Genomic DNA, 22973 nt, shown 5'->3' on the forward strand with positions numbered 1-22973 from the left:
AGATGCTCATTAACACTGGGCCACGAAAGAGGAAAAAGTAAATTACATCATACTTCGGGCCACCCCGCCTTTTCCTCACTCCCGGTGCCTGTTAGTGTTTTGGGTCATTTATTCCCAGTCACCATAATCTCTCCGTTGTTTACTCTTGTTTCTGTGTTCACGGGGCTTTCCTGCCCCCCACAATTTTGGTACCACGATTCCTTCTGTCCCCACTTCTTTATTGGGGTTCCACGTGGTTGGATGTATTTTAACTGCAGGCACTTTTCCCCAGCAGGGGCTCTGAGGTGTCAGATCTCTTCCATTTTTGAAAACTTAATTGTCTTTCTCTCTTCTTGCCTCCCACCATCTTAAAGTTGAAGGGTTTGCGGTCTTAAATTCCAGCTTCTGACGATGCCATCCCTTTTCTCATCTCCTTCTCGCCTCCAGAGATTCCCCCTCCGAGACCTACTGCTCCAGTCTCGACTGATTGCCATCTGTAGCCCGAACGTTTGAAATATTTATTGAAACGGTGTTTATTGACCCAGAGTCACTTTGGTCTTCTGCTTGGCATTCTGTCAAGGACAAAGTCTGGAGAGGTTTATTTGTAAACCAGTATTAAACAGCACGGTAGTGAGCACCGCCTGCTCTTTTGGGGCTTTGCTTTTGGTCGTTAATATATCTTTTTTAGAGAAGGGGAGAGACAGGCGGGGAGTGGCAGAGGGGGCAGGAGACAGAGCAGGAGAGAGAGAATCTCCAGCAGGCTCCATGCCCAGCTTGGAGCCTGAAGCGGGGCGTGATCCCACGACCCTGAGATCCCATCTGAGCTGAAATCAGGAGTTGGACGCTTAATCAACCGAGCCACCCAGGCACCCCTGTTGCTTTATATAAAGATGCTTCCATATCAGCACACAAATATTTCTTTGTTCTTAAAGACCACGTAAGACAAGTTCATTTAGTTGATATATCCTGATGAATTTACCCTGACTAAAGGGTATTTAGGTGACTTTTAAATTGTGTTTACTGTTAGGTGCCTGGGTGGCTCAGTGGGTTAAACCTCTGCCTTCAGCTCAGGTCATGATCTCAGGGTTCTGAGATCGAGCCCCGCATCGGGCTCTCGGCTCGGCAGGGAGCCTGCTTCCCCACCTCTCTCTCTGCCTGCCTCTCTGCCTACTTGTGATCTCTCTACCTCTCTGTGTCAAACAAACAAACAAAATCTTAAAAAAAAAAAAAAAAGAAAGAAATTGTGTTTACTGTTAGTGACAGTGCTGCAGTGAATAGCTTTGTATCTATGCCATTGTCAGTCTACTTGTAGGATCAATTCCAGGAAATGAAATTTCTGTGTCAAAGTATTTATGGTCATTTTCTTTTTCTTTCTTTCTTTCTTTCCCTTTCCCTTTTCTTTTCTTTTCTTTCTTAAGTAGGCTTCATCCCCAACTTGGGGCTTGAACCTCCTAACCTTGAGATTTAAGGGTCATGGGCTCTACTGACTGATACAGCCATGCACCCTGATATGGTCATTTTAATATGAACTAATACATCGACACAAAAGCGGGTTTCTAACGATATGTAAGGAACAGAGACTTAAAGCAAGCACTCGGGTGCCCAGCACCCCGTTTTAGAAGCAGAGCGTTCCTTGCTGAGGCCTCTGTATCTCCCGGGGGGCCTCTCGGTCCTTCTGTTTCTCTCCCTCCCCTGCAAGTGTTCTGCAGTGTTCTGAATTCTGCATGTATTATGCCTCTGCTTTTTGTTACAGAGTTCATGCATATTTATGAAACCAAAACAACATGTAAAGTTTTCTATATTTCTGTGTTGGATATGAATTATGTCCTGTTGTTTGTATTCCTCCGCAACTTGCTCTTTTTACCCAACACTGAGGTTTCTCCACAAGCATCCATGTCGATGCTTGAGCCCTGGTTCATTATTTTTCCCTGCTGGGCAGTGTGGCCGTGCATAAGCCTGCCTGCCGCAGCGCATCTGTTCTGCTCGTGCACGCGAGGGTGGTTTCTCATTTGGGGCCGTGAGGTGCACGCGAGCAATCTTGCACGCCTCCCCTGGAGCAGGCATCCCAGAGTTTCTCTGGAATGTTCCAAGGGGTCAGATTGGCCAGGCCATATGGTATGCCGGTCTTCAGTTGATTTAGGTAACCTTTTTACTGAAGTATAACATAGAAACAGAGCACGTACAAATCAAAATGCGGAACTCAGTGGCGCTTCGGAGAGTCCCTCTTTAACCAGCTCCCAGTAGAGAAATCAAACTTTTCCCAGCCCCGCAGGAGGCCCCCCTGTACCCCTTCCACTCACGCCCTCCGTCCCATGCTCCCCTACTCTCTGTGCTGGCTGACTGGACTTGGTGTAAGTAGAGTCACACAGTGTGCGTTCTCCGGGGCCTGGTCTCTTCGTCGCCGTTATGTTTGTGCGGTGTGCCCATGTGGTAGTGTGTGGTTTGTGCTCAGTTCTTTCACATTGCTGTGTCATTGGCTGTTGTTGTTTTTTTTTTTTTAATGATTTTTATTTATTTGGGAGAGGGAGGTAGTGAGAGAGAGCGCATGAGTCGGGAGGAGAGGGAGAAGCAGGCTCTCCAGTGAGCAGGGAGCCAGACGTGGAGCTCGATCCCAGGACCCTAAGATCATGACCTGAGCCGAAGGCAGAGGCTTAACTACTGAGCCACTCCGGTGCCCCAGTGGGCTGTTGTTTGAACAGAACACTGTTCTACTCTTGGCGGACTTCTGGGCTGTGATTAGCTTTTTTCTATTACAAATAGTGCTCCTTTGAACACTTTTAAAAAGATTTATTTATTTTGGGGCACCTGGGTGGCTCAGTCAGTTAAGCCTCTGCCTTCAACTCGGGTCATGATCTCAGGGTCCGGGGATCGAGTCCCGCATCTGACTCCCTGCTCAGCGGGGAGCCTGCTTCTCCCTCTCCCTCTGCCCCTCCTCCCTCCCTACCCCCCAGAATAAATAAAATCTTTTATATTTCATTTATATATTTGAGTGAAAGAGAAAGAGAGTGAGTGGAGGGGGAGGCAGAGGGGAGAGAGAATCTCAGGCAGACTCCTCGCTGAGCGGGGGGAGCCCTGCGGAAGGCTCAGTCTCAGGACCCTGAGATCACGACCTGAGCTGAAACCAAGAGTCTGATGTTTAACTGACTGAGCCCCCCAGGCGCTCCCGAGCATTTCTAACACTTCCATGGGTGCACATGTTTGAGAGCCCCTGTCAAAAAACTAGCCAGGTTTGAATTGCTGGGTGCATCGCTTGTATGTCTTCAGCGTGCAAGGTAGTGTCAAATAATCACACATTTAAATGTCGTGTATTTTGTCAAATTGCCCCCGAAGTCCTTCTGCTCCTTCAGCTCTCCACCTGGCACCTCTTTACGGCAGTAGCTGTCTCCTCCACGCCCTCAGTGCTGCATTGTTTTATCCCACTTGTCACTTTTACCCGCTGCACAGGTGAAGAGGGGTGTCTTACTGAAAGCAAAGGGACACTTAACGCCTGTAGTAAGTAAATCTAATTAACAGTTGGTTTTCTTTTGCAGCCCGAGACCTCAGATCATTGTTCCCTTCCAGAGGATCTAGTGAGTATTTGAGCACATCCTAGACCACGGTTCATTGTGCCCTCGATGATAAAAGTACTATCTGTCAGTGACAATATCAGTTTCATAAGTTTCTCTCTATTTGGTTGCTAATCAAAGGCTTTTGCTCTAACCTGACACCTGTGTAATGAAAATGTTAGGAGTCATGGTATCATGGGTGATCCTTCCCTCCCTTATAGAGGAAAATAAAATTATATTGCCGCATGTTAAAAGGAATTAAAAAGAAAGAAATGGGTAGCTTGCCTTAGTCCACGGATCAGCCTTATCATCCTTGTTTCTCATGGGTGGCTTTTGGGACCCTATCTCCGCTTGAATCCTTCCAAGAAAAGAACGAGAGGCCCGTAATTTGATGGTCTTGGCCCAGATTCAGCCGTGAGAGAGTGTTCTTGTGTATTCTGAGCTCAGTGTAATTGCTCTGTCCTGTCTCTGCCCATGGAGGGAGGGGAAGCAGCGCATCTGGCTGGCCGAGCCTCCTCACGTCTCGTTTCTCCCCAGCCGGTGTGGCAGATCCCACGCTGTTGTAGAAAAATGGTGTCTTGCATTTCTGAGTGTCTGAAATTCTGAGATTCTGAGTTATTCTGCATTTCAGTAATACAGAGGTGTTAATTTGCGGTTTTTCTACATGTCTGAAACTTGGGGACCGTGGTTGCTTTTTAGGGAAAGGGAGAAGTGACATCTATTAAATCTACTTGAAATCCATTCTGTTACATAAAGGGATGTGTGAGATACACACATTTTTTTTTAAAGTAGCCTCCATGCCCGGCGCAGACCCCAAAGCAGGCTGGAGCTCCCAACCCTAAGGTCAAGACCTGAGCTGAAATCAAGAATCAGATACTTAACCGACTCAGCCTCCCAGGTGCCTCCCCCCACGTATTTTTAATAATTAATTGTACCCTCAAGCATTTCCATAGGAAAGCAGTGGCCCAGATAATTTTAGGGTTTAGGGTAGACAGATAGATACAAAGGAAAACATAGCTAAGTACATTTGCAATGCCTGATGAGTCTGTCCGCTAGCATTCAGACCCTTTTGCACACCGAACACTCTGAACTTTAGGGCAGAGGCAGAAGAGTTCCTGGATTTCATCTGCCAGTTATTTACTTTTGTGTAGGGTTAAGGAAGAGTCTAGAGCAGGTTTATAGCCGTATCTTCTGCTTTACCCCTGTTCTATGCCTGTGGATTCTGGGGTCACTTTTATTTTTTTATTTAAAAAATTTTTTTTAACTTATTTTTTTAAAGATTTATTTATTTTGAGAGAGAGAGGAGAGAGTGAGCATGGGGGGCAGGGGAGTGGCAGAGGGAGAAGCCGACTAATAAATAAAGGATCCCAAAGCGGAACTCGATCCCAGGACCCCAGGATCATGACCTGAGCTGAAGGCAGACGCTTAACCGACTGAGCCCCCCAGGCAGCCCCAGGTTCACTTTGCAAGCAGGTTCTAAGGTTTGAGTGCCTTTATTAGTTTCCTAGGGCTGCTGTAGTACATTACCATAAACTAAGCAACAGAAGCATGTTGCCTCCTAGTTTCAGAGGCGGAGTCTGAAGTGAAGCTGTTAGCAGGGCTGTGCCCCCCCACCCCCCACGAAGGTCTGGGGGTGCTTCTATTAGCCTTTTCCTGCCTCCGGCAGCAGCACCATTCCATGGCATTGGTTGACTTGTCCCAGGGTTACTGTGGGCTCACGTGACCCTCTCCCTGCGCATCTTCCCCACTCTGTCCCTTCTCTTCCTATAAGGACACTTGTTGCACTGAGGTTAGACCTCACCCTACTCCGTGTGACTGAGGACGTTTGTAAGGACCTCATTTCCAAACAGGGTTGTGTGCTGAGGTTATGGGTGGACGTGGATTTGGGGGGAACGCTACTCAACCTGCTGTAAAGATGCTGATGGACTGACTGTATCGAGTACGATTTCTTACGTGGTACATGTATTGGTGAGAGTGGGGTTCTTGATTGTGTCCCGACAGAGTGACAGCCAGGTGCCCATGGACTGGCGAGTGTGCTGGGGTGACACGCTCAGAATAGCAGAACGGAGTACGTGTTCATGGGTGGCTGTTGGAGCTGCTCACACCCCCGTGCAGAGACAACTCGGAGCATGGTCAAGTGGGCTTCTTGGGGAGGAAGGACTCAGAGCAGGTAGTAGGAGGGCAGGGCTTCTGTTGGGTCCTGGAAGCCGGAGAACTTGGGTTCCTGTTTGTTGAGGCATCTCCTTTCCTACCTCTGCACGGTCCGTTTGGAGTGTTGGGATCTGAACTCTCCATTTACTCTCTCCTTGGGGCTACACTGGGAAGGTGTCCACAGAGGCAGCCCTGGTGTGTTGCGGGGAGAACTGAAGCTTTTCTTCTCTTTCGGTACGGCCCAGGCCGGCCGAGGGCAGCCTTGAGAGCTTACAGCAGACCGACATGCCTTCACGGCTGAGCAGGTAAATGAATGTGTGAAGCCGCTGGGAGTCACTTAAAGCGGGTGTCGGGGCTCGTCCTAAACTGAGAAATGCTGGCCCCAGACTTGCACCCCATGAAAGCCGAGGAGCAAACAAAATACTTCTGCAGGCTGGCTCACCCTCTGGACCTCGAGGCCACAAAGCCCGGCTCGACAGCAGGTGGCACGTGCTTGGAGCCCGGAGAACTGACACCAGAGGTGCCCGGGGCTCAAGGTTCTCCTGTACCAGATTCTTAGAGTTCTTGGAACATGCGTTCAAGATCACATTTAGAAAAGGCCATCGAGCTTGGGCTTGGCGGCAGAGTGGCTCCGGAAGCCAAGGAAAGTTTATTCTTACTGCAGTCGTTAGTTAGTCATCGTGGGGATGCTTTGATCCGATGACTCCATGTGTTAAATCAGCTCTGGAATGTGATCACATATTTTAAGACCAAAAATAGCTTTTTTGTTCATTTCCACATTTAGCGTCTTATTTCGATAATTGTCACGTATTTCTTCCTCTGCAAGTGTTTAGTAGCTTCTAGCAAAAAGGAGTCCTGCTTGACGGCTTCTCAGGAGGACGATCTTTTTCCGCCCCATTTTATGCCTTCCGTCATCTTGAGATCCCTAGTGAAGGGGGCGGGTTTGGGTGATAAGGGATTACTGAACAGAGAGAAGTTTCTCGTGTCAGGCTGAAACCTAGGCTTGCAGTTAGGGGATTGCACTGGCTGTTACGTTACCTGTGATGCCGCTGCGGGGATGGAAGGCTGTCGTGGATGCAGCTGGGAGACTGACTTGGGGGTGGGGTTGGTCAGTGTTCGGGGGCGGGGTTGGGGGAGGGTGGGTGCAGAGCACAGGAGGAGGCTGTTGCGGCCGATCTGGAAGAACTCTGCTGGGAAACCTTCTCTCCGGGCACCAAGGGCCATCTTTATTTCTAAATCTGAGTGTGCCAAGCTCTGGTGCGGGGTTGTGGAGGGTGAAGGGGCAGGAAGCCGTCCGTCCTCAGCCAAGCCTGTGTGTCTGTTTCTTGTCTGCCATTGTGCCTCTTGTTCTCGCTCTGCCCCGCTCCAGAGAGTGTCGGAAGTGTCCAACCACTGGTGGTACTCCATGCTCATCCTCCCTCCCTTGCTGAAGGACAGCGTGGCCGCACCCCTGCTCTCTGCCTACTACCCCGACTGCGTTGGCATGAGCCCGTCTTGCGCCAGCACGCACCGCGCGGCCAGCAGCGGCAGCCCCGGGAGGCTGGAGCACTCCAAGGGCGTCCCCTCCTCGCTGGGTGAGAGCTGGTTCTGGCCCTCCTTGCTTTCCTCCCCCCCCCCCCGCCCCCGCTTCTCCTGGAATGGGGTGGGGGAGCAGAACGCAAAAGATTTTTTTAAAGTGTGTGCAACGTGACCTAAAGCACCGTGTGATTTCATGGCTTTGGTTGTGCTGTGGCTCGGTCATAGCGTTTGCATATATCACGTGGTTCATGTCCACATAGGTGGTCCGTCCCGTGGGACGTCTGTAACACTGGTCCAGGAATTGTATCTACCAAGTTTGATGAGTTAGGTCATTGATATTTGAGTGGCTGCATCCTTTGATGGTAACTCAAAACTCTGACATGCTGGGAGAAAGTTTTGACCATATGAGCAGCCTTTTCCTCTTTTTTCTCTGAGTATTTTTTGCTTCTAATTATGCCATGTAAAATCTCAATGAAGTGATCAGTGAAGAAAATCCAAAACTTCAGGTCAGACCAGATATACCATTGACCACTTACTCCAAATGGATCTTTAAAATTCTCCACCCGAATTCTTGGTGTCCCAGCAAGAGTTCTAGACCTTCCCCTGTCCACAAACTAACAAACTTTTATGTTTGATGATGCAAATAGATTTTGACCTGAAAGCCCTATTTTAAGGGTCTCTTTTAATTTTTTTTTAGGTTTTTTTTTTAAGATTTTATTTATTTGACAGAGATCACAAGTAGGAAGAGAGGCAGGCAGAGAGAGAGAGAGAGAGGAGGAAACAGGGTCCCCGCTGAGCAGAGATCCCAATGTGGGGCTTGATCCCAGGGCCCTGAGATCATGACCTGAGCCAAAGGCAGAGGCTTTAACCCACTGAGCCACCCAGGCGCCCCTTTTTTTAGGTTTTTTAAAAATATTTTATTTGAGAGAAAGTGTGAGCAAGCACAAGTGTGGGGGTGGGGGGTGGGTAGAGGGAGAAGCAGACTCTCCACTGAGCAGGGAGCCTAATGCCGGGGCTTGATCCTAGAACACTGAGATCATGACCTGAGTGAAGGCAGACGCTTAACTGCTTAAGCCACCAATGCACCACCCTATTTTAAAGTTTTTAAACTGAGAACACTGAGCCCTCTAAAAATGTGGATGTGGCCCGAATTGAAGCCCAAGTGGTAAGTACCAGGGTTAACGAAGGTTAACCCGCACTTAGCAGGCACTCAGATGTTATTAGTGGGTATGGATATTGGGAGGGACAATTTGGCCGTGAGTCAAAAACCTTAAAATAGACCCTCCTTTATTCTAGAATTTGTCGTAAATAGTTATCAAAGTAAATCCTCAAAGGTTAATCCAAAGATTTACATGACATTGCTTATAATAGTAAAATAATTAGATGAAATTTAAGTGCCCAGGAACGGAGGAGTAGTTAAATAATAGGAAGACACGCTGTGTCTGTTGAAGTCCCAGTGTTTAATGACATGGGACGGTGGTCTTGAAAATCAGGTTAGGAAACAACATATTTTTCTGGCTTTTAAAAAACAAGTGCGTGATACATTAATAGTCTCTGTGCATAGAAACAGCACAGAGGATAGACTGTAGCCTTAAATGTTACCCACAGCTCAAGGGTTATCTGGGGTCAGTGATTGTTCTGTACCTCTGTGAACTGATTCATGTTCTAATCAGAAAAATTCCAGTGAAGGTTACTTTTAAAATTTATTTCCGTGGGGAGCTGGCGTTCGCAGAGTTTCAGTCTTAAAAGAGAACAAGTTCTGGAGACGTGTTGTGCAGCAGTGTGAATATCCTTAACCCGGTTCAACACTACACGTAAACACAGATAAGGTGATCGATTTTACGGCAGGTGTTTAACACCCATGAAAACCTTAAAAAAAAATTGTTTTTTCCATACCATGGAAATTCAGTTGGTGAAGAAAGAATGGGAGAAATACGCGGTTCCCGTGTATTTCATCTAACTAGGCAGGGGGAGTGCGAATGTGCCTGCGGGACAGACTGTAGCCCTGGCTGAGGCTGTCCTTTCCGCTTCGTGCCTGCTTGGTCGCTTACCTGGGTGTGCGACGTGTGCGTCTGTGCCTTCTGTCAGTTCCAGGCATGAACCGGTACTTCCAGCCTTTCTACCAGCCCAATGAGTGTGGCAAAGCCCTGTGCGTGCGGCCGGACGTGATGGAGCTGGACGAGCTCTACGAGTTCCCAGAGTACTCCCGAGATCCCACCATGTACCTGGCTTTGCGGAACCTCACCCTCGCCCTGTGGTACACTAACTGCAAAGTGAGTGGAGGGAGGGCCCAGCCCACCCATGCACAGACCGGGGCTGCTCTGGAGGGAGGGGGGCTGCCGTATGGCCGGGGGGGCTTGAGATCAGGGACTCTTCTGCCTTCCCACCGTGGACACTGGGTGGATATTCGTCATGTGGGGGCTGCCTGGTGCCCTGTAGGATGTTTGGTGGTTTCCCTGGCCTCTGCCCCCTAGATACCAGAACATCCCCGGTTGTGACAACCAACAATGTCCCCAGGCGTTGCTTCCCGGGCGCCGAGTCTCCCCATCCTGGGAACCACCACTTTGAGACCATATGTCCAAATTTTGGACTCTCTAGTGATTGAGTATAAGGTGCAAAGTTTGGTTCAGAGAGTTCCCAGCGTGAATGCCGAGAGGAAAAAAAATAAAACATTAAAGATAGCGTCATAATCCCTTGAGGGCAGGGATTCTTACTGGTGCTTTGCTGTCTGCTGGGACTGAAGATATGTTAGGGGCCTCATACAGCCCCCACCTGGGAAGGGGGGGAGACCACATGAGAGGGGATAGGAGCTTTTGTTATCATTATTATTATTATCTAAACAAAGGCTTTCCTGACCCTAGTATTTTTCTGATTTATTAATTTCTCCTGCAATTATTTGAGTGATTGCTGAATGCAGAACATTTGGCAAGGCTGCAAAAGTAACCTTGATTCAGGAAAGATACTCCAGATGGACCTTGCTGTCTCACTGGATTAGAATCCAGTATGAGATGGCCTCACCCGGTTCATGGCTGTTAATGTAGTTTCTTCGAATTCTGTGAGTGGGTTGGACGAGGCAGAATTGTTCATTTCCTCCCCAGCAGGCTGGAGGTAGGTGCTCAATAAACATTTGCTGAACTGAACAAAATTGTGGTCAGAATTTCCTGTAAATAAGTTGTAAAGATAAACTCTTCAGAAACAGCCTTGGATTCACTTCTCTTCACATTTCTTTTGGTTCGACTTTGAAAATTGATTTATGGTGGCGAAGAACCTTACACGAAAAAATCCTGAACCTTATCAGCCTGGATCTATTTTAATATTTAATAAAATAGTATGCTTTATGTTTAATATTCTGGTGGGAAAACACAAATATATTTGCAGTGAAAGAACCAAAGATTTAGAAAAAAAAAATTTTTTTAGAATTCATGACTACAAACAAGTGTTTTTTACCTTCTGCCCCAACCCAAGCCGATGTTATTTCTTGAATACGGTTGACCCTTGAACAATGTGGGGATTAGTGGCGTTGACACCTGCCCCCCCCCACCAGCCCAGTCAAAAATCCACATATAACTTTTGGCTCCTCCTAGAACTCAACTACAAATAGCCTCCTGTTGACTTGAAGCCTTACCAATAATGTAAACAGTTGATTGACACATATTTTGTATGTTGTATGTATATTATATACTTATTTTTACAAGCAAGTAAGCTACAGAAAATGTTATTAAGTACCACACTGTGCTTATCGAACATGTCGACGTGTGAGTGGACCCACGCAGTTCAACCCCGTGTTGGTCGCGGGTCTGCTGTAAGTCCTCTTCCTGTGTGTGGTTCGGTTCTTTCAGAGCTGGGGGGTTGGGGACAAGTAGAGGATGAGCCAGAGTTTGGGACCCCCACTCTTGAGCCTGTTCTAACTTCATGACCGTGGGTCAAGGCTATGTTAGTCTTGTATCTTTGAAACGTTCCAAGGCCTTGACAACAGTGGGGTGTGCAGGAAAAGGCAATGGCTTTTTTTTTTTTTTTTTTAACACATTCCTAAATCTGTCTCCTCACATCTTATCAGTGATGAGAACCCAGGTTTTTCTGCTGCTGGGATAAGTGACAGTATGGGCTGCTGTGGCCCTTACTGTGTGGTGTGTTGAGTCAGGAACGAATCTGCAACGTGGTCAGCCCATGGTCCCCGTAGTTGCCCTTCCTGGGGAGGAGAAGATGACCTGATGGTGTAGAAATTGCCGTGTCTTCCTTTTGTCCCTCTCTCCCTTTTTCTTCCTTCACCAGGCAATCCTCCCCACCCCCTTTGATCCTACTATGTCTTAGTGACACAAGATAGACTTGAGTACCCCAAGAGGGCTTTGGTTTGGTTTGGTTTGGTTGGTTTTGTTATTGTGGTAAAAAGACAACGTAAAATTTACCATTTTTACCACTGTAAAAGGTACAGTCAGTGGCATGAAATAGTGTTGTGTAATCATCCCCACATCTCATTCTAGAACTTTTGGTTACCCCCAGAGGAAACCTCACAGCCAGTAAGCAGCGACTCCCCATTCCTCCCTCCCCCCGGCCTCTGACAACCACTGATCTACTTCCTGCATCTCTAGATTTGCCCATGGCGAGTTGTTCCTACAAATGGAATCCTACAGCATGTGACCTCCCGTGAGTAGCTTCTTCACGCAGAGTCAAGTTGGTAGGATTCCTCCGCGTTGTAGCATGGATCAGTACCTCATTTCTTTTTATGGCCAAATAATGGCCCACGTACGGATCTACCCCCATTTGGTTTGTCCATCATCCGTTGATGGAGCCTTGGATAGTCCCACCTTCTGGCAATTTGAGTAGCGCGAGTAAGAATTTTGTATGAGCCTCCGTTTGCAGTTCTTTTCAGTGGACACCCAGGAGGGGGCCTGCTGGGTCACACAGGAATTCTGCTCAATTTTCGAGGAGCCCAGAGTTCCGTCTGTTTGTCTTAACAGTCTGGTTTTGTTTCCACACACAGGAAGCTCTTACCCCTCAGAAATGTATTCCTCACATCATTGTCCGGGGTCTCGTGCGTATCCGGTGCGTGCAGGAAGTGGAGAGGATCCTTTATTTTATGACGAGGAAAGGTCTCATCAACACGGGAGTGCTCAGCGTCGGCACCGACCAGCATCTTCTTCCTAAAGATTACCACAACGTAGGTGACTGTGGCTCTCACGGTAACACGACCGCCATCACGATAAATGCTAGTCTGCAACAACAGCATTAGTGGGTACTAGTTAACGATACTAGTGACAGTCACGTGATCACCACAGACGCTACAGAGTAAGTGTTGTGTAGACTGTGCTCCTCTGGGGAAGAGACTGTCAGGCACCGGTCCCCTAGACTGTGGAAAAGAGGAGGGACTTACTTACACGCATCCATATTCTTTAGGAAAGTAATTTTCTATGAACATCCAAGAGATGTAGGTGAACTAATGTGGCTTGGCAGTTAGTACCTTCTTAGAACAACTAGAACAGTATATTGCTTTCATTTCTCTAACTGGATCCTTTTAAAAAAAATTTTTTTTCTTTTTTCTTTTTTTTTTTAAAGAAATCAGTCATCATTATCGGGGCTGGTCCAGCAGGATTAGCAGCTGCTAGGCAACTGCATAACTTTGGAATTAAGGTAAGAGTTTTGGGGACATGGAGTTGATAACAGATGGTTAACCGTGCCCTTTGGTCCAGAATTTCTAAGATTTAGAAACTGGTTTCTGATTTTGGTGGAGAATGAGAAATCACTGTATATCTTTTATAATCTTTCTAACTGCTCCTAGGAGAGATACATTTGAAATGGGTTTAATAAAAGAAAGGTGGAGGGAATAGCCATTCTCAGCAGCTTTAGGACAGGGTTTTTTTTTTTTTTTTTTTTTAAGATGTTATTTATTTATTTGACAGGCAGAGAGCACAAGTAGGCAGAGAGGCAGGCAGGGGGAGGGGGAAGCAGACTCCCTGCTGAGCAGAGAACCCAATGCGGGGCTTGATCCCAGGACCCTGGGATCATGACCTGAGCCGAAGGCAGAGGCTTTAACCCACTGAGCCACCCAAGCGCCCCAGGACAGGGTTTTAGACTCCTAATGAGCAAATCAGAAGGGAGTCTGTGCAGAAACTAAAGCAGAAATTCTCCACGGGCTGTTAGTCAACACCACAGACGGCACGCTGGGGAAAAGTCCTTGTTTTTGTAATAGTTTGAGACAACAAATAGCAGCTTGGAAATTCACTGTTTCCTGTATAAAATTTTCTGAAACACGCAGTAATTTTTCTTACGCAAATGAAAGGTATCCTTTTTTGAGTAAGTTCTGTGCCCAATGTGGAGCTTGAACCCGTGACCTCATGATCAGCTGTCGCGTGCTTGACTGACTGAGCTAGCCAGGTGCCCCTCAAAGGCACACTTGGAGTCTTACTTTGGAACACAATCTTTGCTTCTGGAAGCAAGACTGAATTGGTTAATCCACGGTTCAGACAGAGTTACATGACTTCTAAAGGGCTGTACGTACTTGAGGTGGCCTGCTTCTCCAAAGTAGTATAGTTTTTAGCTGGGGTATGGCCTTACTCCAGTTGTTCAGAATTAGCCTAAATAGAGACTTACAAAAAAAAATACCGTGCAGTTCAGAATCTCATTTCCATTAGATTCATTTGAAGGAACCACACCCCTCAATTTGTGACTTTCTAAGTCTGACACACTTCTTTCTTTAAAAAACTTATTTTTCAAGGACTTTGGTTTTCGGTTAAACCAAACCTGAAAATCAGTTTGGTAGAATTGAATGAGTCTTAGCACCTTTCTCTGGCTGAAAGAAATGACAGCTTGTTCACGGTGTCCTCTCTGCTGGAGGAGTTTCAGAGATGAGAAAAGTTTTCAGTAGCTGTGTCTAAGAGAAGTTTTCCTCGGTTGAATGGAAGATGTAAGTCTTGGGTTACGTGATTTTCCTCACAAAACAGAAGAACCTGAGTTGGATTTATGGGAAGCGTGTTTGCATTTTAAAGTATTTTCTGAGTGGGACGCCTGGGTGGCTCAGTTGGTTAGGCGGCTGCCTTCGGCTCGGGTCATGATCCCAGGGTCCTGGGATCGAGTCCCGCGTCGGGCTCCTTGCTCGGCGGGGAGCCTGCTTCTCCCTCTGCCTCTGCCTGCCTCTCTGTCTGCCTGTGCTCACTCTCTCTGACAAATAAATAAATCTTTAAAAAAAAAAAAAGCTTTAAAGTATTTTCTGAGTGGTATGAAGTTAGGACGTGTTTGAATTGATCATTTATTTATTCCAGCATTAGATATTAGGGCCAAGATCTCTTGTTTGTCTTTGTTAGGGAAACTCACAGATGATATTGCAAGGAAGGTTGTTAATATCCAGAGTCTAGGGGGCTGTCTTTAATACAGTGCCTTCCTCTTACACTAAAACAAAACTAGACACGGATGGGTCTGTGTTAATCTGCATGAAGTCAGAGAAAAGAGGATGGGGAGGGTTAGAACCTCAGGTTGTAACCTTCCTTGCTGGAGAGAATGAGGAATAAGAATATTCAGAGGAGCTCTCCCCTTCTCCGCTCTTGGTCACCAGGTGATGAGAGAGACCCCAAAGAGACCACCCATCCTTCTGTTGTTAGGAAAGAGATTCTCGGAGTAACTGAGTTGGGTTGACTTGGGGAACATCCTTGAGCTATTTGAAAGAGTCCTGTTAGGGATCCGGAAGTGAAATGGAGCAGGAGTCACATATCCCCTGGGTTACTGCCACCCAGGGAAGCGTGGCGCTCGTTGTCAGAGCTGTCCACCACCAGCAGCTCCTCATGCGGTGCAAAATTTGGGGGAGGTGAAGTTGTCTGGGTGTGGGGCCAACCTGCTTAGGCCAGGCCCACCAGGTCATACTTGGGTAGTATGATCAACGTGCACTTTTTTTTTCATACACTTTTATTTATTTTATTTTTTAAAGATTTATTTATTTATTTATTTATTTGACAGAGATCACAAGTAGGCAGAGAGGCAGGCAAAGAGAGAAAGGGGGAAGCAGGCTCCCTGCCGAGCAGAGAGCCCGATGCAGGGCTGGATCCCAGGACCCTGGGACCATGACCCGAGCTGAAGGCAAAGGCTTTAACCCACTGAGCCACCCAGGTGCCCCTCATACACTTTTATTTTTAACAGTAGTCCTGTCCTAGGGAAGTTAAGGCCTATTTGCAAAGCTGAAGGCATTTTGCTCGACACAGAGACGTTTTATAGGAAAAACTCACCTCTTTAGTCTGGTTTCTTATAGTGCTAGCTATTTATTTATTTATTATTTGTTTTTAATTTTTTATTTATTTGACAGAGATCACAAGTAGGCAGAGGGCGGGGGGAGAAGGCTCCCCGCTGAGCAGAGAGCCTGATGCAGGGCCCAATCCCAGCACCCTGGGATCACGACCTGAGCCGAAGGCAGAAGGTTTAACCCACTGAGCCACCCAGGCGCCCCTCTTACAGTGCTTTTTAATTTATGGACTAGTATTAAGTAAAAACTTTCAGAGTACGTTTCATGTGGTAATTCATCAAATCTTATTATGGGATTGGAGACGAGACCATTTGAGGGATCTCGCTAGCAGACCACTCACTCCCCTCCTTGCTAAAAGCTGGATGGTTTGGGGCGCCTGGGTGGCTCAGCGGGTTAAGCCTCTGCCTTTGGCTTGGGTCATGATCTCAGGGTCCTGGAATCGAGCCCCACATTGGGCTCTCTGCTCTGCGGGGAGCCTGCTTCCCCCTCTCTCTGCCTGCCTCTCTGCCTACTTGTGATCTCTGTCTGTCAAATAAATAAATAAATAAAATCTTAAAAAAAAAAAAAAAAAGCTGGATGGTTTGTTTCAACATCTACATTGGCTTCTGTTCACACTACCTTCTTTTTAAAGTTTTTTACCGAGTGGTACCATAATTAACCAGATATGGAACTTATGTAACTGTGTGTCATTCTGGATTTATAGCGCTGCGTTTAATACGGTTTCTTACGCTATTCAGCTTCCCTGATTGCTGGTGTTTTTAGGTAACTGTCCTGGAAGCCAAAGACCGAATTGGAGGCCGAGTATGGGATGATAAATCTTTTAAAGGCGTCACAGTGGGAAGAGGAGCCCAGATTGTCAACGGCTGTATCAACAACCCAGTAGCATTAATGTGTGAACAAGTGGGTTTTCTTTAACATTTGTGTTGTAGATAATCAGAAGAAAAAATGGTCTCATTTTGCCTGTGTATAGTATTAGTAATGCTTCTAAATGATACAGAACCACCCCTAAATGATTTCTTGCCCTCCTCACCCCCCCCCCGAAAAGTCAACAAAAGTAGTTACAGTTCTTCCTTTCGGAGAAGGTGGAACTGTAGCGTGCATAAAAATTTTTTTCTGAGATCTTTAATTATATTTGTGTGTTATTTGCAGGCCACTCGATTAGCTCATCTTACGGTTGCCAGATGGAGCCCGTAAAAATACAGAATGCCCAGCTATGTTTGACTTTTGGATAAACAACAAGTATTGTGTTTAGGATAAGTATGTCCCAAATATTACATGGGATGTTTTGCATGCAACATTTGGGACATACTTACACTAAAAAAACAAAAACAATAACAGACAGACACCAAAACCCAAACTACTCATTGTTCATCTGAGAGTCCAATTTACCTGGACATTCTGTCTTTTATCGGGAAGCTCTCTATAGCTTCTTTGAAGACCCGGTAGGCCCAAGGTTTTTTCCTGAAGTATGATTTATTGACAGTAAATTCAACATCACCTTCCATGAGTGTCTGTGTGGTTGCGTGCTCATTTATGGGAGAGTCCACAGTGGGGCTGGAATGTCAGAGCAAGGAGAGGCCGTGCTCGGCCGTAGAATTGGGAGCATTAATACATACTGCCCGCAAAGCTGTAGAGTGCATGGCATGGACGCTGCTGCTGTCACTTCACCTTCTCCTGAAATAAGGTCTCGTAGATTTCATGCTCTTTTTCTCACTGCCTCCCTTTGCTGCCATCCCCCAGGAAACACATTTAGCTTTCTCTTCGAGAACTGCTAGACCATTTTCTCCATGAGAGCTCTGTCTAATTTCAGCTTAGAACCTGTAAGTATTTTTTCCAGGGCAAATTTTCACCTTCTTATTCTTATTATTTTGAAGCTTGGCATCAGCATGCATAAATTTGGAGAGAGATGTGACTTAATTCAGGAAGGTGGACGAATAACTGACCCCACCATTGACAAGCGCATGGATTTTCATTTTAATGCTCTCTTGGATGTTGTCTCTGAGTGGAGGAAGGATAAGACTCAGCTCCAAGATGTTCCTTTAGGAGGTATGGGAGAATGGCGTTCTGAATGTTCCATTGGAGTCCCCTTGTCACCCTAGCTTGATGAACTCCGCAGCGTCCACCTGTGTGCTCGGACGTCTGCCGTCGGAGGAGTCCTGTGAAGGGCACCTGGCGGGCTCAGTCAGTAGAGCTTGCGACTCTTGATCTTGGGGTCATGGGTTCAGGCCCCACGATGGGCGTAGAGCTTATGTCAAAACACACACACACACACACACACACACACAGAGGAGAAGTCCTAGGAGCCTTCCTTCTGGACTGTTAACGCTCTGTGGAGAACTTCCTCAAGGACCTGTACAGGCTTGTGTGCGTGAACACACTCAGATCTTACTTTGCATAAAATAGCTGATGTTTAAAAGATTTACTTAAATGTTTAATTTTCAGTTTCCCAGAGGAGCTTATTTTAAGGAAACGTGGTAGAGGCCTCATGTGAATAGTCCCTACATAATGTCCCTTCTAGATGAAAAGAGTTTTTGTATGTTAGGATTTCTTTTCCCTTTTGGGGGGCAATAGCTTGAGTTTTTTTTTATTTTATTTTATTTAGGAATGTAAGAATATGTCTTGCAATTGGAAAATTTTAATTCAAAATTGTTAGGCTTTGTTACTGATTGGACCAAATATTCTCAGTTGATTGTACTCTTTGGAAAACTTGACTGTCTGTAAACACTCATTTCCACGAAGGTGCCAGTGGAGATTTGACCATTTTGCTTCTTAAATTGATGTTCATTTAGCCTACAGTTCTTAGGACCTGTATGTACCACTCATGGGTTTTGGTGGCCTATTGTGGTTTCTTCAAGTGTGATCATTTGAACTCTGTTCTCAGGATGTTAATTTGCTTCAGGTGTATGTTTCCTTGAAAGGGTTCTTAGTTCTGCATCCTGGTATATGCTCCCTCACTGTTTGGGGTAGAGGTCTCAGTAGCAAGCACTGTCCCCTCTCTTTCCCCTCCCCTCACCCTCCTGCTTGAGACCCTCCAGTCACCCTTATTTGTAAGTGATCCCCTATGGACTCTCACAGAACATTTTCAGAAATTGGGCAGCACAGGGATCATTTAATCAAACGGAAGTAATGTCCAGACTCAGGGGGACATTGTTGACTTTTCCGGAGTTGGGGACAGTTCCTAGGCTGACTTGGTGAATGTGCTCAGAATTTAGTGAGTGTTGTGCACGTGGGTGGTAATTGCTGGATGGGCGGGGTGGGGGGGTTCTTACACCCTTTTCTCGGGGCCACCAGGTAAAAAAGTTAACAATATTGCTTTGTCTTGGCCAATTAAGAAAAGTTATCAAGGGAGGGTCTGCGACACCAACCATGTAAGTTGTTTTTTCTAATTAATATTATCTGGGAAAGCTCTAATAACGGTGCGTACGTGTCTGCATAAAGAAGGTCCCGGTTCTCTCCTGCCTCGTAGTGTCTGAGCGGAGACGCCAGCTCATTAGCACTTTGCTGAAAACATCCAGATAGAAATTCCGAGAAGCTAGAGTTAATTTCAGAGAGCATATGTACTAACGCTTTTAAGTGTAATTTACATAAAAATCACATTAAGACTTTTCCCAGTCTATTAATACTTAATTTTATATACCATTTTAGAAATCTTGGTTCCTCCCGAATCTCTACAAAACCTAAAGGAAAATAGAAACCACGTAGCAGGAGGCAGGGATGGGACTGCAAGATGGTAATGAAGGTCGCACAAAGGCCCTGGGGTCTGGGGGCCGGAGCCTAGCACAGACCCAGACGTGCTGTGGCCATCCCCATATCTCGATGTAGCATAAATTTGAATGAGAGCCTGGAGTTGTCAATTTTTTTTTTTTTCTGAACTTGCTTTCAGTTCCGTTTCTAGTTGAGCAAGTGCACAGACTTGATAGAAGGAAGCTTTGGGTCTACAGCGTACATGTGGGCTGGTGGTCCTCACGGCAAAGGTTACGAAGAAGTGCCATGTGCTAAGATGTTTACAGTTTGTCAGACATGAGCCTCCCCCCACCCCATCCCCCCACAAAGGGAATCTAAGACCAGAGCCGAGCGATGATACCACAGGGCTGTGCGTCTGTGTAGTTGAACATTCCAGTTGTGTGGAATGGATGAAGGTGGGAGTTGCTAGTAAGCAGGATTCCCAAGGCGTGTGGTGGCCGGCGGATGCTGGAGTGGAAGGGGGCCGGGCCAGGCCGCGGGGGGCCAGCCAGTGAGGGGAGAGGTGGCAGCAGTCCTCCCACGGTTGGCATTTACCCGGAAGAGACCCGGCTGCCACTCAGCAGAGCGTGGGAGCCGGCGGGTAGTAGGTGCTATCTTTAGAAAGGCTGAAAATGTGCTGGCTTGGTCTGGCTGTGGGTTTGGGAATTTATTACACAGGCGGTAGAAAACCAGTAATTAAAAGGCACCGAGGCAGAAGGCTCAGGCGATGAAAGCCCGCGATGGATTATTCTTGTTTTGGAGAGAATGGAGCCGTTAGTCTATCGTAGGGCGCTGGGTTGAGGTGAGATGTTCTAAGAACTGGGCTTGAGGTGGTGGTGGTAGGACCAGAAAGGGAGGAGGAATTTTCTCTGGGGGCACAGGGGGTACCTCCCCCTCCAAACTTGAGCAGAAAGAAGAAATTGTTCAACTAGGCAGAAACGAAACATGGTTGAAGATGCAGAGCTACAGCCTGTGTTTCCAGTTAAGATAAGCTTTGCTTTCCTGCGTGAAACCAACCTATCAAGATGTCCTGTCCCCCCACCGCACACACCCCGGGTCTCCTTGGGAAGGGACCTCAGCCGCTTGGGGGTTGGCGGGGTCGCAGGAGGAACAGAATGCAGGGTGAAGGATGAGGACATGACGTGACCGCTCTTTGCTCTGCTTTGCTCCCTTCCCGTTACAGAAAAGATAGAGGAGATCTACCGAGCGTTCATCACGGAGTCCGGCATCCAGTTCAGCGAGCTCGAGGAGCAGGTGCTGCACTTCCACCTGAGCAACCTGGAGTACGCCTGTGGCAGCAGCCTCCGCCAGGTGTGCGGCTCCGCGCGGGCTGGGGCGCGCCCGTGCGTGTGCCGGTCCCGGCCCTGACCCGGGCTCCGCGTGTGTCGGTGCGTGTGTCCTGTGCCGGGTCCCGGCTGCGACCCGGGCTCCGCGCGGGCTGGGACGTGTGTCCGTGTGCCGGTCTCATCCCTGACCCGGGCTCCGCGTGTGTCGGTGTGTGTGTCCGTGTGCCGGGTCCCGGCTGCGACCCGGGCTCTGCGCCTGCTGGTGCGCGTGTTTCCATGTGCTGGGCGTTGGCCCCGACCCGGGCTCTGCGCGTGTTGGTGCGTGTGTGTCCCTGGGCCGGGTCTTGGCCCTGAACGTGGGACGCTCTAGGTAAACAGGAAATACGGGTTCTGCTCTTTGCAAGTTCAAAAACCATGACTTCTGAGCGAAGTCGCCCCACCGTGGTTTAGACCTTGTTGTGTTGTGAAAGCTGGAGAAACCTTTCTTCAGAGAACGTGTCAGAAGGGCCCTGGCGCTGGATCTGCGCGGGGGCCCAGCGCCTGGCGGGCTGGCTGCCCTCCTTCCCCTGCGCGCCCCGCTCGCCGGAGGCCCTGCAGGCGGCCCTGGGGAGCCCTGCGTGGTCTGAGCGCTGCTCTCCAGAGACCGAAATAGAGGAGCTTTGCAGGTGTGGTCTGTGAATCTTGCTGAAGATTTAAACATGCCTCATTCCTGTAACAACTGTGGTCTTGATACTCAGATTTTCTATATTTTGAATCGAGGCTCCACAGATGACCTTGGCTTATTATCCAAATCAGGATATCTGCATTTTCATTTGATTCTTTTTTTTGTTTGTTTGTACTATTTTACTTATTTGTCACAGAGAGAGGGAGGGAGAGGCAGAGGCAGGCAGAGGGAGGAGCAGGCTCCCCGCTGAGCAAGGACCCCCCCCCCCACCCCCACCTCCCACCCCACCCCCTGGGATCATGACCTGAGCTGAAGGCAGATGCTTAACCAGCTGAGCTGCCCAGGCATTCACCATTGCCATCGGAGTAACATTGTTTTCCAAAATCAGGCAGGATTTCAGCCTCTATGGAAATGCCACGTTGGCGACAGTTGGCATGCTTATAGATGGAGTTCTCTAAATGCAGTTTTATTCATCGAGTTCTCCTTTTTCAGCATTGTTGATACACAATATACCTTGCTATCAAGGAGGGGTACCCAGGTCCAGATCATGTCTCCCTTTTGTTCTAAAATAAGCTTTCCTGGAGTGCTTGGCTGGCTTAGTTGGTGGAAGATGCCCGTCTCGGCCTTGGGGTCATGAGTTCAAGTCCCCCATTGGGGTAGAGTTTACATAATAAATAGATAGATAGATAGATAGACCCAGAAAATAAGCTTTCCTGCACATTATCGTTTCCCAGGTGTCTGCTCGCTCCTGGGACCACAACGAATTCTTCGCCCAGTTCGCTGGTGACCACACTCTGCTGATGCCTGGCTACTCCGTAATCATGGAGAAACTGGCAGAAGGCCTAGACATTCGGCTCGAATCTCCAGTGAGTGTCGACAGCGTTGGAGGGCGGGCGCTCTGAACTGACCTCGTGTTTGGAGGATGGGTAGCGTGGGGCGCGTGGATGACACAGGAGGCAGGTGCTTGCCGTGACCTCGTTCGTTAGGTAGCCCCGCTGTTTGGAAGCAGCAGTGGTGCAGATGCATCTTGGTTACTCATGTGTGTGGGAGTCTCGTGACCTCCCTGACACTGCATCTGTGTTCATTTGGAAATTTTCCCTTTGCATCTTTGTCCCTATGTGTTCGCACTGTGCGTTGCTCTGATCACAGAGACTGTAACTTATGTGTGTGCTTCACTTTAGATAAATGATTTTAAAGATTTTCTATATTCTGACAGTGTTTATAAATTTTAATGACTGGGTGAGAGTTCCCTGAAGTAAGCTGTAAATGTCGTTCAGATCTCTGAATGCCAGGAAATGATTCTTTGGCGTCTTGGAGATAGAAATCCGCATGATATACTTGGAGAGGATCCTGGATCGTACGGCTCTGTCCCTCATGGTTTTCATGATTGTTTTTCTCGAGCAGGTACAGAGCATTGATTATTCTGGAGATGAAGTGCAGGTTACCATTACGGACGGGACAGGGTGTACAGCACAAAAGGTAGGTGCTAGAAGTTCACTGGTGCTGTTAGGGGCTTGGGGGTCTGGGAAAACCGTGTTTTCCACCAAGTAGTTTGCCTTTGGCAATCTGCCTGGAGATTGAGTCCTGAAGATATACCTATCTCCTCTCCATCCTGTGTGGGTCTGCGGATCTGATAGAACTGATCTAACACCATATGGATTTCATGGTAGGTGGAATTTCGAAAAGTGTTTCTTAAAGTGCGTTGGTACATGAGTCCTGAGAGTTGAATAAGAAAAATCCTTTGGCCGAATGAGTTTGAAAAGTATTACATACTGCAGTCTACTTTTTGGGTTAAGTATGAGTGTGTGAAAGGCTCTGAGAAGTTGTGTATTACAAAAAAAAGTTTATTTTGTTTAATTTGGTACTTTCCAAGTTGGCGGTGG

The 22973-nt window shown here is 47.5% G+C and overlaps 1 protein-coding gene across 1 annotated transcript in view; it reads left to right on the plus strand.

The window, feature by feature from the left end:
- KDM1B (lysine demethylase 1B) overlaps positions 1-22973 on the plus strand; it is a 65974-nt gene that overhangs the window by 30407 nt on the left and 12594 nt on the right. The window contains exons 7-16 of the mRNA XM_080805385.1: positions 3510-3548; positions 7045-7249; positions 9282-9466; positions 12175-12351; positions 12747-12821; positions 16180-16317; positions 17292-17463; positions 20324-20451; positions 21825-21956; positions 22495-22569. Of these exons, the coding sequence (XP_080661511.1) occupies positions 3510-3548; positions 7045-7249; positions 9282-9466; positions 12175-12351; positions 12747-12821; positions 16180-16317; positions 17292-17463; positions 20324-20451; positions 21825-21956; positions 22495-22569 (1326 nt within the window). The remainder of the gene's footprint in view (positions 1-3509; positions 3549-7044; positions 7250-9281; positions 9467-12174; positions 12352-12746; positions 12822-16179; positions 16318-17291; positions 17464-20323; positions 20452-21824; positions 21957-22494; positions 22570-22973) is intronic.

The sequence above is a fragment of the Martes martes genome (genome assembly GCF_963455335.1).
Source record: "Martes martes genome assembly, chromosome: 6".
Lineage (NCBI taxonomy): Eukaryota > Metazoa > Chordata > Mammalia > Carnivora > Mustelidae > Martes > Martes martes.